At 41.9% G+C, this 22,039-nt stretch overlaps 3 protein-coding genes across 5 annotated transcripts; 2 read left to right on the forward strand and 1 right to left on the reverse strand.

Moving 5' to 3' along the window:
* Nucleotides 1-573: 573 nt before the first annotated feature.
* Nucleotides 574-4,804, forward strand: fbxw9 (F-box and WD repeat domain containing 9). The gene is made up of 7 exons (XM_040052586.1): nucleotides 574-1,152; nucleotides 1,238-1,385; nucleotides 1,781-2,759; nucleotides 2,892-3,040; nucleotides 3,133-3,336; nucleotides 3,429-3,494; nucleotides 3,956-4,804. The coding sequence occupies exons 1-7, from the start codon at nucleotides 1,043-1,045 to the stop codon at nucleotides 4,028-4,030; spliced, it is 1,731 nt and encodes a 576-aa protein (XP_039908520.1). The 5' UTR covers nucleotides 574-1,042; the 3' UTR covers nucleotides 4,031-4,804.
* Nucleotides 4,805-4,899: 95 nt separating this feature from the next.
* Nucleotides 4,900-6,414, reverse strand: LOC120747190 (guanine nucleotide-binding protein G(I)/G(S)/G(O) subunit gamma-7-like). Of its 2 annotated transcripts, XM_040052886.1 has the most exons (3): nucleotides 5,955-6,414; nucleotides 5,766-5,864; nucleotides 4,900-5,046 (listed from the first exon to the last, which is right to left on the reverse strand). In XM_040052886.1, exons 1-3 carry the CDS (start codon nucleotides 5,985-5,987, stop codon nucleotides 4,921-4,923), a joined length of 258 nt encoding a protein of 85 aa, XP_039908820.1. In that variant the 5' UTR covers nucleotides 5,988-6,414; the 3' UTR covers nucleotides 4,900-4,920. The 2 variants fall into 2 exon arrangements, with proteins under 2 accessions (XP_039908820.1, XP_039908810.1); XM_040052876.1 differs by having other exon boundaries at nucleotides 5,766-6,414.
* On the forward strand, nucleotides 6,403-14,502 carry dhps (deoxyhypusine synthase). 2 transcript variants are annotated; one of them, XM_040052625.1, is made up of 10 exons: nucleotides 6,403-6,407; nucleotides 9,193-9,392; nucleotides 9,957-10,106; nucleotides 10,192-10,313; nucleotides 10,987-11,083; nucleotides 11,212-11,298; nucleotides 11,391-11,496; nucleotides 11,577-11,680; nucleotides 12,012-12,137; nucleotides 13,875-14,502. In XM_040052625.1, exons 2-10 carry the CDS (start codon nucleotides 9,198-9,200, stop codon nucleotides 13,968-13,970), a joined length of 1,083 nt encoding a protein of 360 aa, XP_039908559.1. In that variant the 5' UTR covers nucleotides 6,403-6,407; nucleotides 9,193-9,197; the 3' UTR covers nucleotides 13,971-14,502. The 2 variants fall into 2 exon arrangements, with proteins under 2 accessions (XP_039908559.1, XP_039908550.1); XM_040052616.1 differs by lacking the exon at nucleotides 6,403-6,407 and adding an exon at nucleotides 6,698-6,856.
* Nucleotides 14,503-22,039: the final 7,537 nt, after the last annotated feature.

Below are 22,039 nucleotides of genomic sequence, written 5' to 3' on the forward strand. Positions count from 1 at the left end.
GAATTAGGGGCTTGTTCAGATTAAATAAAACAAGACACAAAGCAGTAAAACATGTTAAAAACACAACAGCCTTGATAATTAGTTTTAACCCGGAAGCATGCTTCATACGTCATTACTTAAAGACCGGATGTGGCACCTGCTGTAAATGTTTTAATGCAGTACAGTTATTATTATTACTTGTCATATCCTGTTTATGATAGTTAAAATAAATTCATTCATATAAGAAATAAAATTGTCATATGTAAACTGTATAATAGGCGCATACTACTTTAATGTCGGTCATAAGAGTGGTACTTTAAGAGCCATAATCTTATATATATGTATGTATGTATATATATGTATATGTAAGTATATGTATATTATTTTATTTCAATACATTTATTTCAGAAATAAATGTATTAACTTTTCTAGAAAGCCTCCATCACGCGAAATACAAAAACTGATAACATATAGCGGGCAAAAGCTTTTAGGAAAGTCTTCCCCGTGATGGTCGCGTTGACAACGTATCCACCAATCACCGATGAGGGTGTCCCCCTCCCTCACACGGCTGATCCAATCAAAACCAATAGAATTGTAATTCTGCTGCACAGTTTGATGACGACATCGGAACTGCCGTTTGAATGTTTTTGTGTGTGTGTGTGTGTTTGATGATAGGACAGAAACAACAATTGGTGCTTCTGCCTTACATTAGCCTTTAATTCGATTTATATTCCGCTTTAGTAACGCTGACTCAGGCGGTAAGTTTTAAGAAGCGGTAAACGCTTTCAGGTTTTGTTTTTAGGGAGTAGCAGCCAACACTTGGAAGATAACCGCTATCTGGGCGTTTTAAAGCCGTATTTCTATTGCAGTTAGCAGCTATCAAGGAAAGGAAAGCGTTCATTTGTGACGGCTACCTAAAGCTTTCCTCAGGCAGAGTTTCCCTGAATACGAACATCATCAGTGTACTTGAGGCTAAGCTTAGCTTAAAGAGCTCCACCTTTATTAAAACACAAAATAAAGTTAGTCTAAGGTCCATGAGTTAGCCTTCTGGAGGAGAAAGGTGATGTCTGAGGTCAGGGATAACCTGCAGGAAGGCGAGGCAGGTGTACGCGGTGAGCAGCCATTTCCTGACCAGGTGAGGAGCACTGAAGCCACCAGGCCTGACCTGCATGGGTGAGCCTCACACAGTCAGCTGGGTTTTCATGTGGCACAGTGTCATGAAGAAAATAATTAATCTGTGTTTATCTAATCTTCTCAGTCTGCTGACCACCAGCCACTCATCCTCAGCAGATATCAGCCCCTCACCTTCAGCTGAGTCCAGTGGCTTGTTGTCCTTACCATGGGAGATATTAACCCACATTGTCTCATATCTTCCTGTTCACTTTGTAGTCAACGTGCTGCCAAAGGTTTGTTTGAAAGCCTTTTTTACGGTTGATTATTTTTGTAAAGACAACATTTGATGGGGTCCCCGGTATCTTTAAAGATGAGTTTTAACACCTCAGTATATGTCAATAAAGACCTGGTTTGACAACCATTAGAATGGGCACTGTGTTTTCCGAAGGGTATCCCTAGTAAGCTGCATGGGCAGAGATCACCCTCGCAAACTTCTGGAAGCAGCCCTGAAATATGACAGAAACTGCTCAGGTCAACAAAGAGAAACAAAAATTACCCATAGCAGGCGTCCAAAAGGGGGGGAAAGGGTTAAAGATGAATCAGGAAAATACAGATGTTTGGCACATGGCCACATTTGTCTCATGCAGATGTTTAAATGTCCTTCAATGCCTTCCCCTTCGTGTTTCAGGTCTGCCATGCGCTGAGTAACGTGGGGCAGGACAGGACCTCCTGGCAGCTCCGAGCACAGAGGTTGGTGGGATTGAGAGCTGCTTTTCCAGTGGGGCCAAGGGAGGACTTTGACTGGCCTGGTGCCTGCCTGCAGATGGAACAGCTCATAACCTGCTGGTCAGGTGAAGTTGAGCATGTAGCCAGACAAAACCAGGAGGATGAGGAGAGAAGGGAGCAAGCGATGCCTCAGGATGGGGAGCCTGGTGTGGGAGGCCAGGATGATGGTGGAGAGGGTCAGGTCGGAGTGGGAGTGGCAGTGCAGGAGGTTGCTTATGGTGCGGATGAGGCAATGGAGGTGGCAGTGGAAGGTGAAGAGGGTGAAATGCAGCACGTCTTAGGTGGGGACCAAGTAGCGAGATTGAGAGAAGAGCTTGAAGACAGACTAGAGGGTGATGCTGCAGCACTAATGGAAGAAGAGATGGACCACAGAGGGGTTTTTATTGCCAACGAGGGCCGAGACGCAGTTCTTAATCACCAAGAAGACTTGCCAGACCACAGGAATCTGGGTAATGGGCAACATGTAGAGGCAAGAAGTCCAAGCCCACCACCAGCGCTGGAATGCATTACCCTGCCTACAGGCCACATTGCCCATGTAAACTCGGTCCTCCTTCTTGGGGGAGAGGGGAAGGTCTGCGCCACAGCTTCCAGAGACTGGAACGTAAAGCTCTGGGATCTGGAGCTGGGCTCGCTGCTGCAAACGATGGGACGGCAGGGTGATTTTAGCAGCCATCGAGGCTGGGTCTGGTGCCTGGCATCTCAAGGACCCCTGCTGGCCTCAGGGGGCTTTGACAGCACTGTGAGGCTGTGGGACCTGCAGGCAGGAGGTGCAGATAGGGCCCTCATCAGGACCGGGGCTGCTGTTCTCTGCTTGTCCTGTCAGCCCGACATGTTGCTGGCTGGTACATTTGACAAGCGGGTCAGCATGTATGACACCAGAGGTGAGAGGGATTTATATGAAGCTTGTTTTGCTGTGTAGAAAGTGCACATGAGAGTCAAGAGTTTAGTAAATACAAAGCAGTTATATAGACAAACGACTTGCTGAGGTGGGTTCTGTCTGTTTTTGTCCACAGCTGCTGCACCACTGGTGAAAAGCATCCGTATGCACAGTAACGCCGTAATGTGCCTCTGTGCAGATGACAAATACATCATCTCAGGGAGCAAAGACTGCACTGTGGCTGTCTATGACCGCAGAGCGGGCAAAGGCTTGAAGAGACTTCGGGTAGATTTCTTGAAGAGCTTGTGTTTTTGTAAACATACTCATATCCATCTTTACACCAAGCCACTAACTCCACCCACCCCACCACTTTACAGCTGAGCTCCTACCTGCTGTCCATGAGCTACAGTGGCTGTGAGGTATGGGCAGGAGACAACGGCGGCATGCTCCACTCCTTTTCCATGCAGGCGGGGACCTTAAAGCCTGTCTCTCAGTTTGATGTGGGGCACACAGCTCTGATCACCGGCATCCACAGATCCCCCGGTAGCCTCTACACCTGTTCATCTGATTGCACCGTCAAGGTGAGAGAATTCTTCGTTACCTTAAGCTGCTGGAACTTTGCTACTGAATGTCTTGAAAGTCTTGAATTGTAATTTTTCCGCCTGCGCTACAGGTTCATATACCATGCGCGCCTCCGAGGACGTTAAGCACCCTGCACTATCAAACTGGAGTCCATGGGGTGAGTGCTGTGCAGTCAGTCAACACTTTGTTTATATAGCAACTTTTTTATACAACTTCGTAGCTCAGAATGGTTTACAGAACAACAACATGTGCAAAAAAAAAAATCAACAACCCAGCAAACACACACCGTATAAAACTTGTCAGGAAGCCAATGCAGAGACTTTAAAACTGGTTTTATATTTGCTCTCTCTCTGGTTTTGGTTAGGATCCTGTCAGTTCTGCAGTAGCTGAAGGGGTTGCTATAGTTTCCTTTGGGGAGGTCATACTCTGATCAAGGATGACACATTTTGAACTGTTTTGGAGGGATTCAATGTTAGTGATCGCAAAACTACTGACAGTTCTCTCTTTCTGGGCATCAGTGATGATATTTTAACTTTATTAATGTGGGCTTCTGTTCATCGTTCATGTGTCTTCTCTCTCCCTCTCGTTTCTCTCACTGCACTGTGTGAAAACTTTCAGCTGAGCGTGGAGGCCGGAGTCCTCGCTATAGCGTCCGGTGACGTCAGGGTGCAAGTGTGGAGGCCTCGAAAATGAAGTGGAAGAAAATACATGGTAACAATGAAAACAGGAACCCTGGTCTTTGTTGTGTTGTTCTGTGTCTCTATACAAATCAACAAAGGTAAATAAAGAAGCTGCCGTTGCCTGGAAGGCTGGCTACATCAACAGTCATGTAAGTGCTGAGTAAACAGACAAACACAGAAGGGAAGAAATGACGACAGATGATGACCAATCAGGTTATTTTTAATTTTTAAGTGAACTATTTTGAAATGACTGCTTTCAGTTGTTTAATTTAGTTGTAAATATGTGGTGGAGGATATTTCAGGTATTTTAGTCTTGTCACAAACCCTCACATTATATTTTTATTTTTTTTATTTGTATCTTGTTTGATCCACTGAAAAGATTTTTCTATGGAAGGAAAAGCAAATGTTTATTTTCATTGTTTATCCCAAAAATGTTCATTTTGTGCCAAAACTCACTGAATCACTCTTAAGGACACTTTAAGTGTTCAAACAGCACTGAAACCACAGACATGTAAATGTTTGTAATTATAATACCTTTATTGAATCTCATATGTAAACTGGCATTATACAAGAATAATTACTTAAACATTTCATGTACAGTAAACTAATTATTGCTCTGTGACTAACTGATTGTATTTCTATAGCTATTTAATTGAATACAGTCAGGAAAGTGTTATTATTTGTGTCCATATGCTGTGTGTGTTTTTAATATTGACCAAAAATCCATTTACAAACATGCTGAGAGACTGTTTCCACAGAAGACAGCATTAAAAGTTCTAAAAATCAAGTGTGTGGATTCTTTCGTGATTTTCCAGATGAGAACATGTAGTATCTTTTACACAGTACATGTTTGTGGTTGCGTTCTCGGACAGAGGTTTTCCTCACAGCGCCGTCTGGGAGCTGTCAAAGAATCAAACAGGTCTTCTTATCTTTGAAGGGATTGGATGAAGCAGCTATGCCGGTAAGCAGGGGGTCACTGCGCCTGTGCTCCTGACAGTACTGGACTAAATCTGCTGCTGTCAGAGAGATCTGCAGGGGCAGAGAGTTGACTGGATTTTAGACACAAGTATGAAAAACTGTTGGACAGTGAGCATGGGAAGTTTTTTATAAAAAATATATATATATATATATATTCAGTACTTTGGCAATTTAGCAATTAAAGTATAAAATGATAGTCCTGTGTGATACTAAAAATTAATATTGATCCAATACCAGCTAAATACAGATACTGATACCTTTAACTTATGTCGGCAGCTTATGTCGGGAGGCAGTGTGTCATGAATTCAACCAGATGAATCATACATTTTCAAATTCTGAACACATCTTAATGACCATTTCAGATTTCTATGTATTTTGTAACTGTTTTTGGGAGACCTGGGATGTAAATGTGTATGTGTCAAAAGCACTCTGGATCTGCTTCTGTTGTTTAAATGTGCCGCAGGCTTTAAATAAAACTGATGTGACAATAAACACAAAAAGATTAAGACATTATTCATAGCGCATGTTTAAATTATAGGTTTTTTTACACCCCCCCCCCCCCCCCCACACACACACACACAAAAGTATTAATTTAATACAATTTAGTGATCTACATGCTGAACGTAGAGGATGGAAACAAATATCGACCATATCATGCTTAGTCTCAATCCAATACCGATACCAGCATTGGTATCAATACAATTAATTTTTCATATCAATCTGCCCACCTCTATAAAGCAAATTAACAGATGATTTAGATTCTTACCCACCTTGAATCTCTCCATGCTTGCCTCTACCCGAAGTTGATCCACCAGTTTTTGTGCCTGAATAACACTGCTGCTGCTGCTGCACATCTTTCCTGACATTGTCTTGAGAGCAAAAACACAGAAAAACAACAAAAACATACTCCTATGACACCAAAGTTAGCAGCAGAAAAATGAGTTACACCAGTCACTTACCTGATCTAAACAGCTCAGGTTATACACGAGCATCTGCTCAGAGATGCTCCTGGCTTTCCCTTTTGACCTGTACCCTCCTCTGTTTGTTGTTTTTTTAATTCCCTGTTGGGGCCAGTTCAAAGACTGTGATAGAAAAGGTCAGACAACACAGTGGTGGAAATGTCACAAACATCACATCTCTTCACAGGCACTGCTGGAGGCTGTGCTTCAGAGATGTGGTCTGCCCTTAAACCAAGATTATGCGTCTGTACTTTGACAGAAGATTTTATGTTATATTATATTTAGGATTTTCTCTAATCCACACAGTGTCAACAGTATACATACAGGCCCAATATGTACATACACTCATTTAAATCTTTTAATAAGTAGCGCTGAGGGTTCTATAATGTCTTATAACTTGAAATAGTCAAGGCCTGTTAATTTCTCATTAGTGATCATGATTGATTGCAACTGGTGGGTGTAGCATAAAAAGGATTTGCGATTAGCTCTCACTGGACTGACCGACACTCAAAACAATGGGAAAGTTCACGGAATTCTGTAGAGATCTAAGAAGGGGTGGAAAAAAATCTAAAATTTTACTATTTGTCTATCTGCGGAAGATGTGAAAGAAAAACACCGTGAACACCACAAAGGTAGAGTAGCTAAAAAAAAGGGCAACCTGGCAGTAATGCAACAGTTTTGGATGCAAGCTGCCGTTAACCTTGACTGAAGAAGAAGAAGAAGAAAAGGGCAACCTGGATCACATTTGTCCCTTTTCACTTTCCGTAGAAGTAGCTCGTTTCTCACAGGCGATCCATGCGACGTTTAGGGGAATACAAATCTTCAATATTTGTTTTTTTGCGCGTAGTGACAGCGGTTTATTGCTCAGCCTTCTTCATCACCTGACGCCTCTTCAAGAACAGGTATGTCTTCATTTCTCTTTTAGATGTTAAGTCGCGATTCAAGCTAGTTTGACTCAGAGTTAGCTGCTAGCTAACGTCTATCACATGGATTTTGTATGTTTTCATTGATGTTGTAGCACCTGCTAAACGCCATATGCTCTTTTAATAAAGGCTAGTCCCTATACAAAGACATTTATTCCAAAAACAAGTGGAATTTTAAATCTAAACCATAGGGTTTTTAAAGTTTAGATATTTTGTGCCTGTGAAATCGATGTTATTTTTTTGTTTAAAGCTGATCAAAACCCATGTGATGGCCAGAAGTCGCATTTACATTTAAAATATTAATCTGCTTACCCTCACATTAACATGTGTTGTAACGAAAAGTCACCAGATATGTAATCCTCAAACGAAGTATTAGAATATCCTGATAAATCAATGCCCAGTCACCTCTCACGACAGTGTTGGTACTCATAAAATCAGATAGCTGATTTTATAAGCTTGCAATATGTTTATGTGAAGTCTTAACAAGTAAAGTTACAGCATAGTTGAGTAAACTGTGCCGTATGTCTCTGTGCAGCAGATCTATAGCAATGTAACTGCAGTACAGTGCTGTGGTAATAAATATACATAGTTGTTTTATTGTTGCACGCCTCAAAAACGTATTAAAGTAATTTTCCTCCACTTCAACTACGGTGTGAAATTAAAGAGATTTTGAGCCACCAGAGACGAGAATATACAACAGACCTGCTATCTGCTCATTTCCAGCTCCATGTTTTTACTTATGGGCATTACTAGAGTATCTTTATGTAAATAACAGTTAAAATAATCATTTTTTATCTTGTACCTGGCCTCCAATGCTTCCGTAAAAACCTGCTTTCTTCTGATTGGCTGCCCTCGGAAACAGAAGGTTTCAATAGCAGATGGGAGGAGCTGTTGTTCACAGAGCCAGAGCTGACCAAATTAATTAATCTTGGGAAGTGCACTGCGGTGGTGAGTTCTCAGAACCTGCTCTTTGAGCAAAAAGAATGACAACATCACGGAACGTAAGTTTGGATAACATCATAGAAAGCTCACGGCTCTCCAACGGGAGATTGAGAGACCAGTGTTGGACTGTTAGAACAGCTTTGAAATTCATATGAGTTGTTTGCACTAAAGTAAAAAACACCATCAATTCATGCGGAGACCCTCTTGGCGCCAGCTGCGGTCTCAAGGCTGGAGCTGAACAAAACACCCTGATAACGACTGTGTTTAGACCGTTCCCCCCCCATCCCATTGCAAGGCCACCTGGGTTGGCTGGAAGACTGTTTACTTAGCCTGGCAGGGCGAAGGACACTGTCTCAGCTGAACTCTGGGCGCGCACACACACACACACACTGATATGCACACACTGATCCCCCCCTCCCTTTCCAAACGCCTTCGATGCTTGTGCCCTACCGGGGAAGATGGCAGCCGACTGGACCAGCGCAGACATGCTGCAGGACCGGATGCGCTGTGTACACCGGCTCTTTCTTACCCTTTACCCGCCCCTGTTGCTTGTCTTGTGTTTCTATGGTGTATTGATAGTCATGTGCTTTTTGTGCTGAGGTGTTTTTTCTGTTATCAAACTGTTCTCCCACTAGGAGCTCAGTCTGAGTGGAGTGTTTTTTTTCTCCTCCTCTTACCTCATGTTATGTATTTTTCATTGTGTTTTTTTTTTTTTTTTTTTCCTTATCAGCCTACCTTTCTGACATGTCTCCCCAATGTAATGTTTGTGTAAAGTTGGTCAGAAGGTTCCTTTGTAAGTGTGCATGCGCCACTAGCGTGCTGCCTGCTGTAACCCTAATTTCCTTCGGGATTAATAAAGTATTCTGATTAAGACATCCTCCCTCACTGGCATCATTCAGAGGCCCAAAAAGAAATGGCAGAAACAAAGCAGTCTATAGTCTCCACTTCTGGTTCACACGGATTACTTTTACATATGTTGACCTTACTATGAGGTTTTTAGCACTGTAATGAATGATGAATAGGAAAATCAGGAAAACTTCAGGAGGTGCACTTTAAAGGAATCTGCAGGATGGACATCCACCTTAGAAACATGCTGCTAGCCTTTCCAGGAATTCAGTTACTCAAATTTTTACTAGGAATCCACTAACTTTAGTTTCTTTACGTGCAAACACTCCAGTAACCAAATGTTTCAGGAAAATCTTCTTCCCAACATTTGCACATTCAAATGAATCGCATCCTGAATAAGCTGGATCTGCAAGTGTGTGTTATATTTATTTATTTATTTTTTTACCTAAAATATGCTGAAAACCTCCAAGAAGGCCCATCTCTGTGGAAATCTCAAATAGCCTCTGTTTGGTGATTGTCTTTTGCAGAAAAGATGGCAGACCAGGCCCCCTCAGTTGCCATGGAGGCTGTCCTGAAGCCTAGCTGCGATCTCCCCGAGGACATGCCGAAAATCAGAGGTTACGACTTCAACCAGGGAGTCGATCTCCATGCGGTGCTGAAGTCCTACCTCACCACGGGCTTCCAGGCCAGCAGCTTAGCCCTGGCTATCCAGGAGATCAACACCATGGTGAGAGGAGTGCCTTTGGGGGGGTTATTAACTTTCAGTAAATGACTACAAGGTGTCTGGACCCACACGTTCTCCTGTCTTATAGTAGTTTTGGTTTTGCTTGCCTAGGTTATGCTTTGTGCATCTTTTGGCATTTCTTCTTCCACTGCAGTACAAGAGGAGTCCTATTGATGGGAATCAATAGGACTCGCATCTGGAGTGACTTATCAGTCACTCAAGACTTCCTGGAGTCTTGCTCCACTGATACTGAGAGACTTTTACTCGCCCTCCTCATTCAAAAAACTTATCAGTCACTCCAGACTGGGCACATGTGTCACACCCACAATCCAACCTGACTTTTCTCCTGCGTTCTGTTTACCTCAAAACTTGGAGATGGAGTGTAAAATTACAAATTTGTTGACTTTGATGAAGTTGACATTGAGCCAGCGGTGGTTTTGGAGCCAGCTGCTCGACGCTGTTGTGTTTGGCCTCATTTGTAAGGTGTGGCTGTTGCCACAGTGATCCACGTTGTATGTTTGCAATATCTGTTTATCTGTTGCTCAGCAATGATTTTGACCACCACAGATCGAGAAGCGTCTTGAACCAGTGGAGGAAGGGGAAGGAAATGAGTCGGAAACCCCAAAGTCAGGCTGCACCATCTTCCTGGGGTACACCTCCAACCTCATCAGCTCCGGAGTCAGAGAAAGCATCCGCTATTTGGCGCAGCACAAAATGGTACAAAATGACACGTCTTATGTAACGATCCACATAAGCTTTAAATCAGTCACCCGGTTTCTCAGAATCTGTTCCTCTGCGTCAGGTGGATGTTATTGTAACCACAGCAGGAGGCGTGGAGGAGGATTTGATCAAGTGCCTGGCTCACACCTACCTGGGAGACTTCAGCCTCCCTGGCAAGGAGCTCCGCCTGAGAGGCATCAACAGGTTTGTTAGCGCTGCTGTGGTTTATCTGTAAGCTAACATGTAAAATAAAAATATTAATAGTAAAATATAAAACTGTGTTTGTCGTGGCCACTCTTCAGCTTCTGTTTTAGCTCATCCCCCTGGCTTTCTTCTGTTTGACTTCCCCTTTTGAAACTTTTTTTAAACGGTGTAGATGAACAGTATATAAGGCAAAGCAATAATAGGTCCACTTCAAAGAAAACATGCTTATTCGCCTTAGAATCAATGCCACTGCACAGAGAGGAAGCAGTGCCAGTAAACTAAATGGATTGGATTGGACTGGTGCTTATATAACGCATTATATAATCCCACCTTTCCACAAGCCTCATTCACCCAGACACACACACACACACACATTCATACAGTCCTTTTATCGATGCCTAAGCAGTAATATCTACCAATCACACTCTGATCACCCCGATGGATGCACTGAAGGCAACCCGGGATACAGTTTCTTACCCAAGGACACAGTGTTTGACCTCATAGTCGTGGACAAGTTTCTTATTCTTTATGCTTTCATCACAAATGGCACATGTTGTGTTGGTGCAAGGATTTGACAGGCAGGTGCTGATCTGTGACCTTGGTTCACATAGAAAAACCTGCTGATGTATTGATTTTGTCCTTGTCCGTCTCCCTCTGTCTTCACTGGCTGTAGAATTGGTAATCTGGTGGTGCCCAACGATAACTACTGTAAATTTGAAGACTGGCTGATGCCCATCCTGGACCAGATGTTGCTGGAGCAGAACACAGAGGTGAGTCTCTCCCTGCACCCCAAAGCCTACTGCAACAATAGTTGTTAGTCTTATGCACTTTTAGGTTTAATATGTAATATACAACTTTATAAAGAATTAGGAATAATAAGAAGTTTCTGTGATTCCAGGGCACCCGCTGGACTCCCTCCAAAATGATCCACCGACTTGGAAAGGAGATAAATAATACAGAGTCTGTCTACTACTGGGCATACAAGGTGGTTATGCACCTCCTATTCTCACTTGCTTTGCTTACTTTGCACTGTCTGTGCTGTTTGGTGGCTAAATGTGCTGTTGTGTTGCGTTTCAGAATAACATCCCGGTGTTCAGCCCCGCTCTGACAGACGGCTCTCTGGGCGACATGATCTACTTCCACTCGTATAAGAACCCCGGCTTGATTCTGGACATCGTAGAAGGTTTGTAGCGGCGCCGATGTTGCTGGCTAAAACGCAGGTTTTTAGTCGTTTCGTGTTGCTAATGCGCGCTTTATTTTCAGATATTCGCAGGTTGAACAGCCAGGCGGTTTTCGCCAAGAGGACTGGGATGATCATCCTGGGAGGGGGGCTGGTCAAACATCATATATCCAATGCAAATCTTATGGTAACTAAATTCTTTTATCTTAAGCTTGAGCTTTTCTCACTTCTGAAAAAGTTTGATAAATTAGGTTATACCTAAGAGGTTCTACTTGAGTACAAATCTGAGGAATGTGGGCTGAGTATTTCCACTGTAGCTGCTTTAACAGTTACAGCCTGCAGTTACTTCACAGATTCACTGTGATACTTGTGAAATTTTCTACCTGTAAGTTGCTGTGACAATTTCATAAGAAATTGTTCTTATTTTGAGAAATATTAACAAGTTTAAACGAGTAAAGCAAACTTCCTCACAAACCTAATCAGAATCCTGTTTTGACATTCTCTCTCTTTCCTGCCAGAGAAATGGAGCGGACTACGTGGTGTATGTGAACACGGGGCAGGAGTTTGATGGCTCCGACTCCGGGGCCAGACCGGACGAGGCTGTATCTTGGGGCAAGATCAGAACAGATGCCAAACCTGTTAAGGTGATGATAAATGTCAACTTTACCTCCTGTTTTTACGTCAGATGGTCTTTATTCACATCAGATTTTGAGATGTCTTTGGGGATTTGTTTTTTTTTTTTTTTTTTTTTTTTTCTTAGCACACAAGTCTAAGGGTGTCAGTTTCAGAGGTGTTTTAAGAACTGAAAACGCCTTAGTTTGATTTAAGAGTGCAGTACATAACACCCATACGCTTGCTGTACTGGACACATCAGCTCCATGCACTTATGGGATCATTCAGGCATCACGGAGATCTTGGTTGGTTGGGTTAGGGGAGACCTTCCCAAGGTGTGGGGCCCATGGCAGGGGGGGGCGCGGTATGAAAAGGGGGGAAAAAAAACAAAACGCTTGGACACTGCTAGCACGGGCGCCTACAGAAACGCAAAGCAGGAGATGAAGCATCGCTGAATATGTTTCCAAACCAACTTCATTCTAAGCCAAAGACTAGAAAATATGGTGAAGCATACGTTTTTCTTGTAAAACAAAGGGGGGCCTAGCAAAAAAAGTTTGGGAACCACTGGGTTAGGGTTGGTTGGTTAGCAGGGTTGAGATCGTGTAACTGCGGGCCAGACTGATCCAAACATTTCTGTTTTCATGACTACTGAGTAATGTCTGAGAAGCTAAGCTAGTATATTAAACTACTGGGTTTTTACCTGTTAGCTGTCAAAGGTTGATGGGGTATTATCAGGGGGTTTGTGAACACGGGATTTTCAAATTCATACTGTAAGTGCAGTAAGTTTGGATCTCAGTGACCTGAACCTCAAGGTCAGAGCTCGTCTTTTCTGAAAATCACCTTGAATTTTTACATTTACACCATAGGTGCTATTAAGAGGCTGGGGGGAGGTACTGGGAGCCACCAGTATTTTAAATTTTAATTATTTTTTGTCATGCTTAAAGTGTCCGGTGACTCTATATTATTAGGTAAGCCTTGGTTCTGCTGGTTCGGACCCCTTTTACCTTCAAAACTGTGTTAATTCTCCAAGGTGCTGGAAACTATCCTCACAGATTTTGATCCATATTGACAGGATAGCATCACACAGTTTCTGCAGATTTGTCGGCTTTCTGACGAGACTTTGCTGTTTCACCACATCCCAAAGCCGTTCCGCTGGTTTTATATCTGGTGACTGTGGTCTGGTGATTTGAGTACAGTGAACTCATTGTCCTATTCCAAAAACCAGTTTGAGATCACTCTTGTATGTAAATCCCAGTAGTTCAGCAGTGTATGAATAGATGTGCATATTGAAGTGGCCGGTGAGTTTTTAATAACAAAGAATTTCCCTCTGTTTGATCTGAGCGACTTGCGTTTTTATTGCTTTCATTGTTCCATGTTTGGAGAGTTCCTTCTTTTCCAGTGAAATCAGTTTTAGGGGCATTCAAAGTGTTTAGATATATTTTCATACTGGACCAGAAATGGCAGCGAGGTAACAAAGCAGAGCAACAGATTCTTCGCACGCAATGAAGGAACGAGAACAAGTCAAACAGAAGGGGGGAAAAATGGTGGCAATGGTGGTGCAACTAGGAGATGTGTTCCTCATTTTGGCCTCAAGGTGGCAGCGTCTGCACAGTGTTTGTGCTCAGAGTGCATCCAAGGCACTGAAAAGCATAACTAGGAAAACTGTCTGGTTTCACTTTAGTGAAAAACAATAATACAGCATCATTGTTTAAAAATATGATTTTTATAATAATAGAAAAGTGATCAGCGGCTCTGTTCTTGGTTCTCAGGTGTACGCCGATGCCTCTCTGGTCTTCCCTCTGATTGTGGCCGAGACCTTCGCTCAACACGTCGACAAGCTGGCCGCCGGCAAGAAAACGGATTAATTGGCTGCTCTGTTTAAAAACGACTGTCTTTGCTCCTCTGGTTTACGCCTTTTGTTTGTCAAATTGAACACTTCAGCCTGATCCTGGGTCAGCTTCAAGACAGTGTACTGTCATACATACAGTGCTGTAACTGAACGACTTATTGAATGGGAAACGGTGGTGATGCTTTCCTGTTTTAATGCTTTCCAGTATTTACTTGTTTGAACAAGTACAGCATTTCTTTTTCTTACTGTTCAGAAAGCTGAAATGTCATAGATATCATGCTAATGCATGCACCAAAGAGACGATTATGTCTATAATGTAACTGCTTTTTGTGTGTGTGTGAGTGTGTGTGTGTGTGTGTGTGTGTGTGTGTGTGTGTGTGTGAGAGAGTCTAGATAGTCTTAATTTATTTCATTTTAGTTGTGGCGTCACACACATACACCGCTCGATAATTCTTATTTTCTGGTATATTAAGCAAACCTTTACTTTCTCGTCATGGTTACAGGATGAAAGATGTCCCTGTATGTCTTAATAAACCATGAAATCATCAGTTTTGTCTCTGTTTTAAAATAGGTTTATTGCACTTTTACAGAGACTTTGTGCAGTAGTCCTGTGAGAAAAGGCTGCAGAGGACCTGTCATATGACACTAAATTTCACATGACTCGATCCTTGTTGCATAAAAAGTTTGCAGAAAGAGTTTGAAGTGGCTCAGGAGCATTTCATCCAGGAACACAGAGGTGGCTATTAAGCATTGATTAGAGGTCACTTTATTAGGTACTCAAGCAATAAATGAATAAAGAAGCTCTGATTGTTAAACTTCCACATTTACATCTCATGTAAAGGCACAGATCTGAATTACTTTCCTCGTGTTTACAAGATTGACTTGAAACCATTTAAACTTACATTTGCATACCTCTGAATATAAGATATTCTGATATCTGGAACCTCTGTGACCTCGGGGCTAAAACGCATAATTAAAACCTCCATTAAAGTGAGGGAAGCGAACATTAACGGTGTCATTAAAGCTGTCTTATTGCAGCAATACTCCATTTATAGCCTGCGGGGCCAAATCGGGCATGCCATAGTGTGCCAGCTGGCCCGCAGACTATTTTCTAATTTACTTAATATTAATAATTTAAAAGGTTTTTAGCTCTGTTTGATGCACAGACTCTAAAATGTAACTATTCACACCTGAAGAACAGCTGTTTGAATGCAGTAAAATATGCAGTTATAGGCCTGGTGTCAGTGGCCTTTTATGACCTTATAGACCTTTAAATGCTTAACAATTTATTTTCTTGATAAATATGATTGGCCCCTGGCCTGCTGTAATATTCCTTAACAGTTGTGGTGGGTTGTGTGAGACTAGAGCAGTGCTTTTAATCAAATAAACCTTCAACTTTATGACCCTCCCCCCTTTTTTGTAGTTATGAGATTCAAAAATCCTTCATCAAACTGTTTCCAAACTGAGCAAATAAAACAAATTCTGCGCTCTGTTGCTTCGGGCAGAATTTAAGGTTTCAAGGAGAGGAAAAAAAAAAAAAACAAAACAAAGAAAATTGAAATCTGGCTCGACTTGCTCAGCGAGCGGCACATGTTTGAATAAAGTCTGTTGAGCGAGTCTAATGGCTTTGATGCGGCTTGCGAGATCCTACCTTCAAATCCCTCAAGCGGCACGTGCACGTGGGGTTGTTTTCTCACGCGCATGCAGATGCAGCACAGTTTTCTTCCACCCGTTGGAGGTGGGACTCCCTGGCCCCTTTTCTTTGTGCCGTCAGCCGAATAAGCCGCGTAATCAAGTATCAAGGATAAAGACGTTTCCCTTCGAAATACATCAGTTTACTACTGTGGGAATGGATATTTCCTGCAGCTAATCAGTGCTCTCACATCCTCTGCACAGAGCTGCTTTTACACCAGGATGTGTGTAACATGTTCGCTGAAGCTATTTTAAAATTATTTATTTATGTTATGGAGTTGTTAAAGTGTCAGCACTTTTAATGTGTTTGTGACCTTTTAATTTTTGGAGCTGAAGAAGTGGACTTGGACCCGGGGTAAGGTCAGCTTTCCCAAAAACCTCAGCTCCATATGCTCTCAGAAACACACGCACACACATGAACTGGGTGTTCCTGTTCTGGTACAAGCTGCTTTTCCATTCAGGCCTTCTATCTTTTCCTATTGGTGGTGGCACTGTGTGTGTAAGTGTGTGTTTACCCAGGGCTTGACAGTTACAATTTCTTTCTTTTTTTTCTTTAAAGGCAGCGGTGTATGGATTTTTATCCCTATAGAAACCCGTGTTTGCTCTGCGCTTAGCTGAAAGATTACAGAGTCTGAGTGGGCTGAAAAAAGAAAAAAGTGAGTAGAGACCCTGTCTGTGTGTATCTGTGTGTGTGGATGAGCTGTAGTCACGCTATGATAATATTGTGTGGCGTCTGCACAGAGCAGACAGTGTTTTCCTCCCCCTTTCTCCTCCTGCTCTGAGGAACAATCAGCATACTGTGTGATGTGCAGGGCCGCAGCAGTCATAATGGCAATTATGTCTTCTTCCAGCCAGATTGGTTCTCACCATAAAAAAGCTGCCAAAGAGCCAGACTGGGAGGGAGAGAGAGAGAGGGAGAGGGAGCACTGACCTGCTGCACAGCTGCAGGGTGGGGTGGATCAGTGAGGAGTGAAAGGGGAAAAGAAAAGTAATATGCAGCCATTTACATATTTACATTGGTTTCTGAGTAAAGTCGTGTCCAAGTGTATGCAAGAGCCAATTCCCATTGCTTTGTTTCTTTATTTTCACCGTTTTGCGTCTCTTTAAACTGTGTCCTCCCCCCCCTTTTTTTTTCCAAGTGTCCGGTCACCATATTTCCAGATAAGAGAAGGGAAGTGCTGATAAAAATGTCTGTCTGAGTCACCTTCAGTTAGCTCAACTAGCTGCTTTGCAGACTTTTTCCACATTAATTTGCCCCGAGCTTTGCTTCTCAGACTGAATCCAACCTGCAAAAGGTCCAAAAACCATCCCCTCTTTGGAATATAACACTTTTCCCTCACTGTCTTTTAACCTCCGCCAAGGATGTATGCTTGCAGGATTACTCAAAGAGTTATGGAGTTTGGGCTCGGCCCAGATTAGAAGTAATTACCTTTTGATGTCTATCCGGATCTGTATGCAGGAATTTTTGAAAGGAGAGAGGAAGATTATCATCGTGTCTTCACAAGTAGATGTAAAATACAAAGATATCCTTCTGGATTCAGGGAGTTGAATAACACATGACGCAGAGTGGGTTTTCACCTTGTTAATGTTTTTTTTTTCTTCTTACGTGTGACTGAATGGGAAAAATATGATATACACAAGACACTTTATACATGGAAAAACATATCATCGGATCATTTATTTAAAAAACAAAACAAACTATAAATAATTCACTTTACCACTTTACCAAATTAAATGGACTAAAATCTGATTTCACTACCAATTAATCATTAAACTAGGCTACTGAAACTTTAAGCTAGCAGTAAGGTAGCTTTAGCAGAGCAAATAATATATGTATATATTAATATAATGTTTATGTATAACAGGCCTATAGTTCGGTTAACTTTCTAGAAAGATTTCCCGAACAGAAAAAGCTCCTTTAAAAAAAAAAAGCATGAAACCAAACCTGTGGCCTACATACGAGGGAGTATTCTGCACGTTGTTGCAAAGCCGCGGCGTCCTCGCTCCACCCATGTTTACCTGTTTGTTGTTGCCACGGGAACACCATCTCGGCAGCCTATTGGTCCACCCGGAGAGGTATCGGCAGGTGAAGGAGTGCAGCTGCGTGGGCGTGATGAGGGAGCGAGAAAGGGGCGGCTGATAGCGACGGAAAGATAAACATTGCGATAGGGAGGGCAATAAATGTATGGAAAGGGGGGTGGAGCTGTGATAAATGGACGGACAGAGGTGAAGGTGGAAGTGGTGGAGACAGAGGGGGAGAGGGGTGGGGGCACTGCACACACCTCGCTTGCTTTCTCAGAAACAGGAAGTCGTCAGTTGAACCGCCGTCTCCTCCGGTGACGCAGCTGGCTGAGTTTGATGACGGCCATGTGTCTGCGTTGCTCTGGCAACCGCTTGGACAAGGACAAACATCCGGATGTCATGTGTCTGTTGCTGCACCGTCATCGTTCTTCATCAGATTTGTTGTAGCAAGAAAAACCGCATTATCAACCCAGGTATCAGGACGGGCTTTGGTTTGAGCTTTCTAGTAGTCAGTTCCTTTACATCCAAATACTAATAGTGCACTATACTGCATATATATATATATATATATGTATATATATATATATATATATATATATATGTATATATATATATATATATATATATATATATATAAAAGAGCTTAGAAACTACTAAATGGAACAGTGCACAACTCCCATTAATGCATATATATATATATATATATATAAAAACAAAAAAACACCCAGCACGCCCCTGCGGGCGGTTTATCCTTCAAGCTCGGGTCCTCTACCAGAGGCCTGGGAGCTTGAGGGTCCTGCGCAGTATCTTAGCTGTTCCCAGGACTGCGCTCTTCTGGACAGAGATCTCCGATGTTATTCCCGGGATCTGCTGGAGCCACTCGCCTAGCTTGGGAGTCACCGCACCTAGTGCTCCGATTACCACGGGGACCACTGCCAACAACGCCCTGTTTTCGTCTCTTGCCCACCGATGCCTTCTTGTTCCAGTAGCCCACTTTTCGTCAGGGTGCCCTGGTTCCTCAACACCTGACACGGACCTTGTTGATCCGGGCGACGTCCGAGCCGGCATGCCTTCATATTTATCTGAAGCATTTATCTTATATATATACATATATATATATATATATATATATATATATATATATATATATATATGCATTAATGGGAGTTGTGCACTGTTCCATTTAGTAGTTTCTAAGCTCTTATTTAGTGCACTCAAACATAAGGCCTGGGGGCCAGAAATGGCCCAGCAAAGACTCCATTGTGGCCCAAATGACCATTTTGGAAAATGTAAAGGAGGACATGAATTTTGGTCCTTTTGGTCCTTTAACTGTATTTTCTTTTCTTTCTTTCTTTCTTTCTTTCTTTCTTTCTTACTTACTTACTTACTTACAGCTCCTCAACTGATAAATACCTAACCTTGGGTTATTCATGTTACACAAACATAATTAAAGCTAAACAGCTAAACAATTAAATGATAGAAAAGTTCCAGTTTTCCAGTTATTTGTTTGTTTGTTTTTAGAATGGGTTCATGGTAAACAAAAAATACATAAATAAAAATGTGTACTTTATAATCACAGGATAGTCTGAGCAATGCCATTTTCAGTAACTCTACACATTTATTTCTTACAGAAAGATCCATGCTCACAGATTTCTTTTGTTTTTAACAGCAGCATCTTTCTATCATGTACAAAAACCGAGACGTGTTATTGAAATCGCACATCTTTTCCTCATCTCACAGTTGTGTAGTTTAGTTTCTTTACACTGACAGAAAATAGGAGTTTCACTGATCCGACACGCTTAAGATCAAAGTAGTGAGTTTGTCATGCCTGCTCTAAATGATTACAAATTGTGTTTAATAGTATTGATGCTCTCTAAAGCTGCCGCCGTGAAACATCTTTCATATCTGCGTGGAAAAATTACCCATAGTAACGCTGTGTTTTGAAAAGTGCCATATAAATAAAGTTAATATTAATAGCTGGTTAACATTTTCATGCACATTTGTTAAGTGTCTCTTTTGTTATTTAAAAAAAAGTATAATTTGTAAAGAAATTTGATAGGAGAGCAATAATGAATTTAACAATGTGGAAGAGTAATTAAAGGGGTACAAATTGAGAGAAACTGATATAGAAGTGAACTGATTCCTATATAATAAAAATACTTTAGCAATACTTTAGTACTTTATTAAAAGCACCCTTTTGCTCATTTATAGTAAGACCACTTTTTATACCTTGTTTAATGCAAAGCTCAGAAAAGGTTGAAAGCTAGCTTAAGTTAAAAATGCACAAAAAAAACTTAACCCTGCAATACAGTCGTGTTTGTCACACTTCCTGCTGTATTTGTGTAGGCTTTCGGTGGGTGTTTTTATAAGTATTTTTATAAAATGTCTATGGGCTGAGGATGTGGTCAAAATGGTGTGAAAGAGCAACAACAAATAAATGCCTAACAGCACCGAAATAAACCTGGACTCTGCATGGAGAAGATGCATGAGGGTTTTTATATCTCTTACAGGCTCTTGTTAAAATTACCGAGGTGTAACTGCATTTAGCTAAATGAATGAATTCTGACATGTCCATGAATGAGGTAAGTGTGATGATTAAACAGTTTAAAAAAAAGAGAGATGTGAAACCTTTACACTCATAGCTCTCACTGTACTTTTTTCACTTTCAGGTCGCTGTGGAAACAAAAAGTACATCCTAACTAAAGCACAAATGAAAAAATGGAAAACAGTGTAAGATTTTCCTTTGTCCTCTTCTCATAACCATTGTTTATATATATATATATTTTTTTATTGTTTTTGTGTAGAAATGCCCTTTTTTATTTCCCCCTTCTCCACATTAGTGCTTGTTTTCTTTATAATGTGGGCACGGATTGATGAATTATGAGTGTAGTTTTGAGTTAGAATAGTGATGAATTTTGCACTTTTTCTTTATTTTGAAAGTTGAAACTGCTGCCTGTCAATTTCCCCCCCCCCCCACGCACACAGACACACACAGACACACACACCTCTGTTGTCACAAATCTTTCAGTTGTGTGGTAAGCGTGACAGACTGTGCGAAATCCGTAGGAAGTAAAAGGTTATTGTTGCGTAATGGCACAGAAAACTCTTTGGATTTAAGCAATATGAATTTGTGTACACAATAGAAACATAGCCTACAAATTAAGTTCACCGCCACACAAAAAAAACAGAGCCGAGTGATTTCATTCGCTCTCTGGTTTCACAGGCGAACGTAAGCAGGCGCGGTGTAACTTTTACCTGCTGATTGGTGGCCATTTGCCGCATATCTGATTTCCTGCTTGCGACCTCAACGTAGATAAGAAAGACAAAGAAAGTGATGGAGAGCAAGTGAGAGACGCAAAGGTTAAAGAGGTTTATTTGATAGGTGAAGGAATGAGTCACAGAACACAAATGCACAGGTCTTCTTTTTTTTCCAAAACAAGTTTTATTTTTCCAAAAAAGATTCAAATATACTTAAACAGACTTAATTAATTGATATATTTTTCCATTTTCATAGATCACGGTACAAAAAACAAAGAAAGAAACCCTAAAAATACAGTTTAAAAAATTTCTAACATTTATAATACATTATAAGCTTTTATGGTTATATGCTTTTAAAGGTCTGTGTATGTCATGAAAAAGAGCTGCATAACTAAAGAAAACACGCTGGTGTTAATGTTGTTATTAAACTGACATTAAAGTGTGTGTGTTTGTGTGTGTGTGAGAGAGAAAGAGTGTGGAAATGAGAACAGTCCCCTGTTCCTGCTGAACTGAGCCAGCCGACGTCACACACTGATTATCAGCACAGCAGGCACAGGAGACCGACCCAGCGGGGGGGTGAGGAGGAGGGGACAGAGGTGGTCACACACACATAAACACAGACACACAACAACGAGCCAAACAGACACTGATGCTCATGCAGAAATCAACAGGTAGAAGTGAAACTAAACACACACACACACACACACACCAGAGAGAGCCTGGCAGCCAGCAATACACCCGACAACACAAGATGACATATTGCCCGCCCAACAGGAACGGGAGCAGCCTTCGACACTAATGAGACGCCTGACATTTATCAGGCTCTGACACACTGAGACCGAACAATTTCGGCTAATTCACCAGATTAGCTGTTTTTGCCAGGCACTCGCTCATAATGGAGTGCGATACCTGTTCCCATGCATCCCACTCAGCCACATCACAGTGCCGACTCGTAACACTACTGAGTCATCCATGGAGTACTCCCGCACGCGCGTGCACACACACAGCCTCCGACACATGTTGTCAATTTAGCAACGATCAGGAAAGCTCGTAAAAATAAAGTCAAAGGATCAATCTGGCTGTTGAGGAGTAGCACGTATTTGCCTCGTTACC

The sequence above is a fragment of the Simochromis diagramma genome, unplaced genomic scaffold, assembly GCF_900408965.1.
Source record: "Simochromis diagramma unplaced genomic scaffold, fSimDia1.1 OVJJ01000321.1, whole genome shotgun sequence".
In the NCBI taxonomy this organism is placed as follows: Eukaryota; Metazoa; Chordata; class Actinopteri; order Cichliformes; family Cichlidae; genus Simochromis; species Simochromis diagramma.

Bases quoted from the DNA above. Each gene is read 5' to 3' on its own strand.
- fbxw9 (XM_040052586.1), top strand. From the start codon at position 1,043: ATGTCTGAGGTCAGGGATAACCTGCAGGAAGGCGAGGCAGGTGTACGC. The intron at 1,153-1,237 runs GTGAGCCTCACA...TAATCTTCTCAG, and splicing joins ACCAGGCCTGACCTGCATGG to TCTGCTGACCACCAGCCACT. The intron at 2,760-2,891 runs GTGAGAGGGATT...TTTTGTCCACAG, and splicing joins CAGCATGTATGACACCAGAG to CTGCTGCACCACTGGTGAAA.
- LOC120747190 (XM_040052876.1), bottom strand. From the start codon at position 5,900: ATGTTTTTGTTGTTTTTCTGTGTTTTTGCTCTCAAGACAATGTCAGGA. The intron at 5,047-5,765 runs GTGGGTAAGAAT...CTGCCCCTGCAG, and splicing joins CAAGCATGGAGAGATTCAAG to ATCTCTCTGACAGCAGCAGA.
- dhps (XM_040052625.1), top strand. From the start codon at position 9,198: ATGGCAGACCAGGCCCCCTCAGTTGCCATGGAGGCTGTCCTGAAGCCT. The intron at 11,299-11,390 runs GTGGTTATGCAC...GTTGCGTTTCAG, and splicing joins TCTACTACTGGGCATACAAG to AATAACATCCCGGTGTTCAG. The intron at 11,681-12,011 runs GTAACTAAATTC...CTTTCCTGCCAG, and splicing joins TATCCAATGCAAATCTTATG to AGAAATGGAGCGGACTACGT.